Genomic DNA, 10915 nt, shown 5'->3' with positions numbered 1-10915 from the left:
TATGCTGCTCCACCCTCACTGCAGTCTATATAGGGGTTCAAACTGATAGAGCCATTAGGGAAACCATGTTCACATTTCCCCAGCCATGAATTCATCAGATGGGATTACTCTCTCCTCTGTAAAATGGGTGTGATACTGGTCTGTTATGAGAAACACTGATGGATTTTGTCACAGCAATTTCTAACAAACCGACTTGTGGATAAACATGAGCACTCTTGGTCAGACACATGTTCTTAAAACCTTACACTCGAGTAGTCTGATGTGCCACAGTACAGCTACAGCAATCAGATGAAGTATTTCCAGTATTCTAGATATATTATGTTAAGCACTGCAGTGTGGGTCAATACTCACTTCATTCAACCAGGAAAAGTGCATTTTAAACTGTAGAGTTTAGGTGTAGCCATAGTATGAAACATTCAAAATTTTTAACAGGAAAGCCTCAAAACATGGATGGGGAAGGGAAGAACACCGGCAAGAACAAATATCCATCAAAACAAAAGCTAATGTAAGCAGGCTACCAAAGATGGTTCATCTAATTCTTCGGGAGAGGTGTGGCGTTTTAAGATCTATATGCAAAATTAAGAGATGGGAGAGAAGTTTGCTTTGCAGGATACTGGCTATTTCAACTGTTTCCTATACATAAAGAGTTCTGATGGTTTAAATCAGAGGTCGATTTAATCCAGCACCATGTTTCCCTGCAACTGGAAGCTGCTGCAAAGCCTACAGGCCAGGCCAGGTTGAAAATGCCTTCCCCTTTTGTTGCCCTTCCCCTGCTGGTATTCAGAAGCACAGCTGCTGGACACATACACAGAAAATCTACTCTTGGCATAGCAAGCTTGCTCCAGATCAGTGTGACCGACTTGTATTTGCCTGTTAATTACTCAGAGAAGCTATGGAAACGACCAAAATGAAAGATGAATTGCAACACGACTTAACAAATGTGATTAGTATTATCCAACTGTTATAAATATCTTATATACATTGACCACATTAAAATATTGTTCCATATTACACCAAAAAAAAAGATTAAGGCTTTATAAATATTTACATGAATGAGCAAGCACCTTTAATACACACCATTAACCTATCCTTTTCTAATATATAAACTGACGGATGTGCCCAGTTTTCTAAGAACTACATTTTAACAATCATTATTGGAAGATGAAATCATACTGAAAGGGATCCCCGCCTCTCATTATTGAATACTAAATGTCCTAACACTAGTGCTGATCTTGAACATTTCTACAAAATGTATTCTGCTTAAGACCTTCCCCCCCACCCTCCACCCCATTGCTGCCAAGATAGTCACAGGTTTACACAGCAACGGTCTGCTCGAATTATCAAGGGAAAAGAAGTAGAACACTTTGTTTATTTCAGGAGAAAGACAACATTAAAAGAATCCTTGAATCCACTAGCAGAGTGAGACTCTCAAATGTTCTGTTGCACACCGTAGACTAAAACTGGACATGATAGCAGGATGAAGTAACTGGCTGGTGTACCAAGCACTAAAAAGTGACAATTTCACAGACTCCCTTTCCTCCGGTTGGATTTCATGCATTAAGTCTGGATCCGCTGCTTAAAAAACATAGTGCTTGCTTGCTCTTTGTTTTCCCACACTGTCTGAAACTACTTTCAAAGTGGTAATTCATGTTGATACAACACATTTTGTTTCTGTATTTTACTGTGCCACTGACATTATCTTAGTGGAAGTCGTAGACTGTCTTCTCCAACTAATGGCTTTTGAGACTCAAGGATGAGTGCATTCAACATCAGTAGATGTGGCTAACAGAAGGTGCTCCGTACAAATGGAAAAACCATTTGCATTTCAAGTATTATTTTTGAAGAATGAGTCCTTTAACTGCGGTCTGTTAGCACTTTTTTTTTTTAAAAAAAAAGCATTGTGCTTTAGTCCATTATTTCTTTGCAAGTCTTTAATTTGGCTGATGGCTTTTTTTCTCATTTAAAAATATTGGCAACAGATGTGAGGACTGCAGAAGCTTGTCAAAGAGTTATTTAATTTTCTGAGCCCATTTCATATCGTCTGCTCTAGGTTTTTCTCCTGTCAGTCTTTGAATGATATTCTCCAGGAACCTCCAAAATCCGATCTTCTCTAATGGATAGTTGAGCCAGCCTGCAAGATTACAGAAGAGAGTGGTAAGGATGCAAATTAAGACAAAATTGGATATGCTAGAATTCAAACAGAATACAAAATATAAAAGGCATTAGGATTTGGGTCTCAGATGTGCAGTCCAATCCTATGTGCGCTTCCAAAGCCAGTTCCACTGTTCAAAATACTTTCAGAGTTGTTTGTATATTATTGCTGTTTAAAGCCTTCCACTGGCAGTGCTTAACTTTTGAAGCTTAACATGCTCCACACACTACTGGTATGACTTAAAAAAATCTAAAAAGTTTGGGTCCAGAATAATGTTTCCACATGCACAAAGATCAGTACTCACAGAGGGAAACTGCCCCACTAAGCAGCGATCTGAAAAGCCCCCTCCCCAAATCTTTCCAGGATTTTAGGAGGTATTTTGGGCTGTCTTGGGATGGGGGTGGGGGAGGAATGGAAATGGCTGTCCATGGGCAGAAACACTGAGTCTGCATCCAAGCCAAAGTCTCACTAACAACTGGTAAAAGGCTTCTTTCAAAACCACAGAGCCTGCTAATCCAGTTTGAACTGCCACCCGATAGCCAGCAGATGTAATTTTTTACAGACAGTTCCTGATAGGTGCTAGGAAACAAGATTTACATGACTCAGCACACGCCAAGGAAAAATAGGCCGATACGTAGGGTAGTTTGTTGATTTAAAAAAAAAAATAAAGGTCAGATGATAGTTGCTGGTCACTATTGACACCAAAGACAATAGCTATGCTAAGTGAAAGGAAGTTCTATTCTTTCCCCTGCAGACAAAGCTAGTAAAAAGCCAGCATTTGACTTCAAATTTTGAAGTATGATACAAAAAAAACCCATGAAAACTCTCAAGTTGGAAAGAGTGCAGGCCAACTGTCACATAAGCAGTTAGTGACCAGATGCTATGTTCCACTGCACAATTATTTAGCTAACACATTGTCAGCTACAAATCTGGAAATCATGTATTATATCAAATAACACTATTATCAATGGTAAACAATACCAAATGCCCACTCGATAGAAGTTGGCAAGCCAAATGTACGAATGTTCCACCATCTAAACACAGTGGTGCTAAAAACAATTGCTTCACTCACATGGTCACACATGATGCTTTAATAAACAGTGTGCATTCTGCTAGTACAAGGAAAGTCACTGCTTTTCCAGCAGCAGCTGCTCGCCCAAATGTATCCCAATGCCCAGCCAGATGGGCTGCCACAGAAGCACTCACTAGCGGCTTACATAGGAAGGAAATTGTTCCTTCCACTGTGCAAGTTGCACTTTTCTTTACCTGTAGTAATACAGAAGTAGGTTTCATGAGGAGACACGTGGTGGATTCTGTGGTGTTTTCGTGGCAAGATGATGTGCCAGTCCTGCAGAAAGACGACCCAGCAAGGAAGACCAAAGTAGGTGTGAGACCACTTGTGAATCTGGTTTGTCAAGGTTACAAATATAGACAGGGCAAAGATGTAACACTCCCAAGGGCATGTTTGGTGCAATGCTTCTGAAAAAAAAAAAGAAAAGTCCAAGTGGTTCAACTTTATTAACTAACCCAACAATTTGGGAACCACTTCTAAGGACTGATGGAAATTTAAGCAACACATTTTGTGACAGTGCAGCTGCTGAATGATTATGTCTCCTCCACTGTACCATTCTGAAGTGCTACAGGATTATCAGTGTATCAACAGTTTGAAACCCTAAAACAAAAATTACCTCCATGCTCCTGGGAAACTCACAAGCAAAGGATCTAAAACTGCAAAATGAGTGCTGCTGCATGGGGGAAAAGTGATTCACCAAGACATGCAATTTTTGTGGAAACATTTTTTGTTTGTATGCATCTCTAAACACTCAAAGATATACTGCCAAGAAGCTATGGGCCACACTGCAGTTCTTCAGCTCATAGCCAATTTGGGTCCTTGAGAATCTGGGCTTGAGCATCCTGCCTTCATATTTCATGGCATTTAGCACTCTGGACACCAGACCAGGTGTGAACCAACCTTTAGGTCACTCCAGATAAAAGAACCCACTTTCCCAGCTGCATAAAAAAGTTGTCCTATCCACCTATCCCTGAAATGTTCTAACAAGTAGAGGTTAGTTTATAATGGAAGCATCTTTGTCACTGAACACAAAAATTCAGAGATTGTGCTTTGACTACTCTTTGATTCATGCACAGAATCAAAATGATCACAGTATTTCAGGCCAGGGAAGCATCCTCCTTACTATACAGCATGGCTCATTTGTGAGGGTGAGGAGTTCAACTGATGTCATGGTGACATTCTCATTTCTTCACTGTTGCTGCTGTTTTACCAGCTTAACAGAGGACAAAGGCCTATGCGCCTTACTTCGTGGAGGCTACAAGTCCAGTTTACTCACTGATTTATAACTAAATTACCTGGTGATAAAGAGACCATCCTGTAGGCCATGACTGCTAGTGGAACCACAGTCAACATGCAGTTATCCCCATTGGTCTCTATAAAGTCATGTCTGGTAATTGCTGTTGGGTCAATGTGATGTTCTCTGAAAGGTCTGATAAAAGCCTAAAGAACAGGAGAGATCAAAGTTAGAAGTTTGATTTTGCCAGGTTTAACATAACTAAAGTTCCTAATCCCCCCACACACATTTTTTTACTATCCTGCCTGCCCACATACACTGAACTAATTTGTAGATACAGAAAGGACCACTTCTTTTCTACCTCTGTCTGGTGGCTTAAAAGCTTCTAATAGCAAATTATACATGGGGATCAGATGATTGGTGCCTCCACTGCATCCAGAGTGGTCTGCCGTAACCCTTTCTCCCCCTCTCCCAGTCTCCTGCTGATCCAGATGCTATAGATGTTATTGTCCAGCTTTTTAGCAAGGCTGCAGGAATGCCCTCACAGATGTATTGACATACAACAGAAGGAGTGGGTCTTTTCAGTTCTGGTTCTATTTAACAGCTGCAAGAAACCTTTTGGGAAAAGAATGAGAAGCAGTCCTCTCTTCAAGCTTCCAATCTCTGCTATTGCAGCTATTTCTGCAGTTTTCCTGCTGAATAGCAGCCTATGGTCAAGTTATACCTTCCACTCCTCAAACTACTAACGGTGAAAGACAGGAACTTCCTCCCAGGGTGAACTGAAGACTGGTGTATTCAACTTCTCTTTTGCCCTTGACGCAGCTAGGAACCTTTGGGGGTGGGCAAAGAGAAATACTATCCTCTCTCCAAATTCCAGCTAATCCAGCTACTAGACCATCACAATTAACTGGAGAAGGTATAAAGAGTGCTTTCTAAAACTCTGGAGAACTGCAGCTATATTTAAAAAATGAGCTACAGCATCTCCCTATCTGTGGCTTGCAGAGATAATACATTTAGCTTCACTATGTATTGACTTAAGTTCATGTCAGGTTGACACTGGCCTCCATGGAAGTAAATCACTACAAACCAATCTTCTAATCAAGTGAAAGCAGACCCTATAATTCTTAAACACTGCTCAGGCTATAATCCAGGAATCAGCCTCAAGTTGTGTCACACAGAGACAAGCTATTTATTTCCTGGGTTGATCAACCTCAAACAAGTTCAGTTTGGTGAGATGTCAACTGTTACACTGAGTGTATCAGTCCTATTAAGGAGGGTGGGGGTGGATAAAGAAGGGTCAGGGAAGGGAAGACCAAATACAGACAGAAGACAAGGCACTTGCTTTATCCAGCATTAAGAAACTATAAATAGACAGGCAGACAACTATATAAACTCGCAGAGTTAACTGACGGAAACGGGAATGATACAAGCAGCAAGAGATTGTATTTTACACTATTTCACTTACAAAACTATGGAAAGCAAACACAGCAGACAGGCCACACTTATTCCAGCATTCTTGGAGCCAAGCTAGATAAGATGCTGGAGGATTATTTCCCATCTTTAAATGTGCGCTCAAATTTAGTCCCCTTTGGATGCTTTAACAGACTGGAGGTCCCATGCTGAAGCTCCAGTATCTTATTTGGTTTGACACTTATTAAACTTTCAAAACATTTTTATAGATGTTTGAAAATACGAAAGCACAATGTCAGTCAGTAACATTATGACAGCTTCAAACTACAGCAGAACCTTTGCTATCTGGCACTCGATCATCTGGGATGCTCAGTTCACTGGCTTCACCCACTTCCTCCCATGCAGCCACTGTATCCTTGAATCTTATGGGCACACGCACACGGCACTCTCACCTCTTCAGGCATCCAGCTTGATGCCACTGAACACTGCTAGACGCCAGTGCTTCGTTCCCCCTCTGCCTACCCAAAGCTGTTGGGAGCCAGTTCTGCTGAATGGCAGCTGGGCCCACTTGTCTGCCTGCTGCATAGAACAGGTCTGCGGCTCAGGTGAAGGGTCCCGCAGAGGTGGAGGTTTCCACCATAGTGTTCCCAGTATAACAGAAGGAGTGGGTCCACATTTTACTAACCAGCATTCTCCATGAGTACCAAGTAATAAAGATCTTACTACACTTGGAAGTAGTTCTGCAATCAGCAGTTGTCTGCCTCTGGTGTCTACTAAGTGTCAACTAATAGAGCATAGCTGTTTCCAGTCAAAATTCATTCAAAGTGCTTCTTTTGGCCTTCAACACTCTTAATTGGCTTGTGGCAAGGGTACCTGAAGCTTCATTTCCTTCTGTACTGTTCACTGCCAGTTAAGATTCTCTTCCCAAACCTCTGTTCTCTGTGTCCCCATCTGCAGGGGTGAGGCAGACGGTGATCACAGATAGGGCTTTTCCCAATGGTGGTATCTCACCACTGGAACAACCACTGGAAGAATCCCATCTCCAGAGCTCCCTTGGTGCCTACCTTAATGTCCTTCTAAGAAAGGGGCCAAAATGCGTATTTTTATCAAGGCTTTTAATAGAAGGAGTTCCATCTTTTTGAGCTGTTTTTATGGTCTGCTTCTAGCTCTAGCACTATTTTATGAAAGTTACTTTAAGCTGCTGAATATTACAGTGATTCTGTGGCCTGTTTTCTTATTGATTACAAACAATTTTTGGTGGCATTTCCTTCTTTCCACAGAACCATTCAAAGAGACTCAAAGAGGCAATAGATGAATTTCTACATAAGTAAATTGCTCCAGGTGATCCCAGTTTCCCCAGTAATAAAATCAAACCTTTCCAACTATTGGCAGCTCCACAGATCCCCAGGTGTCTGCTCCCCAGTGCACGAGACCCGAGACAAAGTCCGCAGTAATGACTCCTGCAACTTTAAGGGAAGGAGGCAGGGAGAGAAAAGACAGAAGATAGAGAATTAGACATGCAAAGTAGTGTATCAATGGTTTTAAAAATAAAAATCAACTAACCACTAGCAGTGATATACATGCCACTTCAACCAATATGTGAAGGTTGAAACAAATAGCTATAAAGCAAATAAATTCTGAAGGGCTATTAACTTTCTGCATGAGCTACTAATCTAATGAGGGGGGGGCAGGGTTTGAGAAGAGAGATGCCCAAGATAACCGGGCATGCTTGGCACAAAGCAAGAGGTCACAAGGCTGAAGGGGTTCAGGCACCAAGCAAGTGCCGCAAGAAGCCATTCAAGTACCTAGCCATCACTGTGATGATGCAGGAATGGGCTGTGCCCACTGGAGGTGACTAAGATTGCTACTAAGTAGATTGCACCTGCCTAGAGATAACATGGTAAAAACCAAAATCCTTATTAAAAAGCAGTAGCAATGTCAATTTGCCTAATGAGGTGCGGTTTATCATACAGCATTGAGTAATAACATTTTGCCTATGCTTGAAGCTATGCAAGCAAAACCTCAGGGTTTTATTTGGGTATTATGAATGTCTCTAACCTGGGTAGCCCAATTTTGGAAGGTAAGTAGGGTCAACCCTGGACAGCATTTGGATAAGAGACCACCAAGGAAGTCCAGGTTTGCTACGCAGAGGAAGGCAAAGGCAAACCATCTCTTAATGTCTCTTGCCTTGAAAATTCTATGGGATTACTGTAAATTGGCAAAACAAACAAACAAACCTCATGTATGCAAAGCAGCCAGCATCTGATAAACCCTTCCTCCCTGTTTTGGAGTCACCTAGAGACATTAAACTGATACATCCCAACTCCTGTTCTCCCACAAAGAGACATAAGAGGAAAAATGGCAAATTATTTCCCCCACTCTTCATGGCTCTACCCAGTCAGACATCCTTTAAGAAAAGCCTTTTACTAAGCCACAAAACCCCTGATACAGTGTCCCACACACACTGGTCCTGATGAGCCAGCAAAACCTTAAGGACAAAGCCACTTCCCATTTTGTACTGAGCATTAAGCACACATCTCTGTCTGCCAAAAACTCACATGAGCACGTAAGCCTTATACTAAGTCAGACTTGTCTACTGTCTGGCAGAGGATTTCAGGTCAAGTTCTTTCACATCTCCTGCTACCTGATCCTTTTAACTAGAGATGCTGGGGATGGAACTTGGGACCTTCTGCATGGCAAGCAGAGGCTCTACTGCAGAACCACAGCCTCTCCCGAAGGGCATGCATGCTTGTCTTAACAAGAAACCGTGTATCACCAGTCCTTGGTCACATGCAAATCCAACACCCTGTGACTCACATCCAGCACAGCTGAAAAGCCAAACTTCCCCTTCTCCATTGTGGTCACTTAGATCGGCTCGCCTAAATCCCAGTTAACAGGATTTTGTTCAGAATTAGCAGGATTCCAGGAAGCCAAAAACAGCAACAGTCCAGAAAACAGAAAAGTGTTTTTGGGTTCTGCAGTGCTTTTTCCTTGTCTATTTGTACATGGGTATGATACACTTTTGGGGGTTCATGCAAAGTCATACACAGGTTCATTTTACCAGAGCTACAATGTTCTATTTCTTCAAATCAGGGCAGTAAAGCATGCATATTGTGTCCCCACTTGCTGATCATATAAACCAGGTATATTAACTGCTGCATGACCTACTAATAGGTCTGCTTTGAATCTGTCAGGAAATGCAGTGGATTTTCAAACTAAGAACTCTGGAACCAAATGGTCTCAATAGTGAGTGCGACGTATCATGCTTTTTGTAGGCATAGAGGCTGTTTTTTAACAATTGAGGTCTGTGACGGTAGAAATAAGTTTGTAATTTATAATGAAGAGTACAATTTTAAAGATATAGGTGGAGTTTATGGAACGCACCTGGGGAACCATATTTCAGGTTTCATCTTGGAGTAAGTTTGAAATGGTGATGAGTGGATAAGTCATGGTTACAGTGTTATGAAAAAGTGAGAAGTGATTAGTATTAAATAAGGCAAGCATTATTTGGCATGATGAACTTGGTTTACGGGGAACTGGTTGTGAATTGAAATGGATATTTAAATAACTAATGAAAATAATAGGAATATTAATACAAAGCTGGGAAAAAGCTGTTGAGCAAAACAGAACACTAAACCAGTTTTGCCTGTCATGGTGCTGTACAGGTTGAATGTTTGAGATTGGATGTTCATTCGAAGGAGTCAAATTTGTCTTATGGTTGGGAGAATACACGTGTATGAAGAAAAGTGGTGTAAATGTAATTCTTCCAACTGGAGAGTAATATGGTGTGATGCCACATTGATATACTGTTGAAAGTGGAGTAAAATCTTTTAAACTGGCATTGGAGAAGTGTTATTATTCCATGAAGAATTTGGACCTTTTAAGAGGCGCACAACATGGAGCCTTCAGCTTTTCTCCAGTTTTACTTTCCGTGTGACTTTTTTGTTTGTTGAATCTGCTTCCGGCAACTAACACAAGCTGATAAAGCAAAGGAAGCATTTTTCTTTTCTGCTCAGTCACATGTTTGTGCCATACTGCCTTCTCAGACAAAAGCAGAACTGGTTCAGGAGGACTCCAGTTCTGCTGTTCCAGCAGTATGGCAGCTCGCGGTGGGGGGCAGTTTTTAATCTGGCTTTAACCATAGCTGCAATTAAAAAAAAAATTCTCCATTTTTTGCCATCAAGTCCCAGCTCACTTGTGACAACCCCATAGGGTCTTCTCGGCAAAAGAAATTCAGAGGTGGTTTGCCATTGTCTGCTTCCACATCATGACCCTGGTATTCATTAGCGGTCTCCCATCCAAATATTAGCCAGGGCTGACCCTGCTTAACTTCTGAGATCTGCCAAGATCAGGCTAGCCTGGGCTATTCCAGCTCATGGCAATCCTTCCTTTAGGGAGTGGAATTTAGCCTTGATTAGACAAAACAGAGAGAGCCCTTTGGAGTCAGCTGAAGCAGTTGTCCTGTTCTTACCAACCTACGTGTAGCTCCCACTGGTTTCAGTGACATCTAACTGGTTTTCACAAGCCCTACTTCAATGGCACGCTTATGACTGCAGGCTTAGAATCTAAATTGCTTAGAAAGAATCACCATCCATTTCAAAGAACTTCCACTGCTAGCTTCTGCAAAAAAGAAGCCATTGGTTTGCCAAGAGCTGTATGTCAATTAAAAATATTCCAGGCTTTCAGTAAAGATAAGAGAGCCCATCAGCTTTTGACAGCTCATGTTTCTGTAGGCCACCCCAACCCATGTCCCACCTACAATCTAAGAGCATAAATTCCATCTGACAGTTCTATAAAATACCTAAACAACGTGGAACAATAGTCAGATTTAAGTGGAAGTTATTTCTCTCTCCGCCCCCTTGGAGAATGGCAGGATTCAATCAGTCAAGAGAAGCAACACAACTGTGCAGAGACTAACCAAGGCCTAAATGGATTCTATAAAATACATCCCCCTTTCACATCTTTGATGCTTCCTTTGATAAGAGTATAGCAGCTGTCCTAGACCAACCAATCTCTTTGTATACCATAATATGAACACAGAACTGTG

The 10915-nt window shown here is 41.6% G+C and overlaps 1 protein-coding gene across 1 annotated transcript in view; it reads right to left on the bottom strand.

Moving 5' to 3' along the window:
• Positions 1-931: 931 nt before the first annotated feature.
• The window catches only part of PEDS1 (plasmanylethanolamine desaturase 1), a 39087-nt gene continuing 29103 nt past the window's right edge, over positions 932-10915 (bottom strand). The window contains exons 3-6 of the mRNA XM_060230802.1: positions 7243-7334; positions 4520-4664; positions 3419-3631; positions 932-2131 (exon numbers count right to left, since the gene is read on the bottom strand). Coding sequence (XP_060086785.1) covers positions 2010-2131; positions 3419-3631; positions 4520-4664; positions 7243-7334 — 572 coding nt within the window. The 3' untranslated portion in view covers positions 932-2009. The remainder of the gene's footprint in view (positions 2132-3418; positions 3632-4519; positions 4665-7242; positions 7335-10915) is intronic.

This window comes from Heteronotia binoei, chromosome 2 (genome assembly GCF_032191835.1).
Source record: "Heteronotia binoei isolate CCM8104 ecotype False Entrance Well chromosome 2, APGP_CSIRO_Hbin_v1, whole genome shotgun sequence".
In the NCBI taxonomy this organism is placed as follows: domain Eukaryota; kingdom Metazoa; phylum Chordata; class Lepidosauria; order Squamata; family Gekkonidae; genus Heteronotia; species Heteronotia binoei.
The sequence above is the reverse complement of the archived record's forward strand: the minus strand, read 5'-3'. Positions and strand labels throughout refer to the sequence as shown.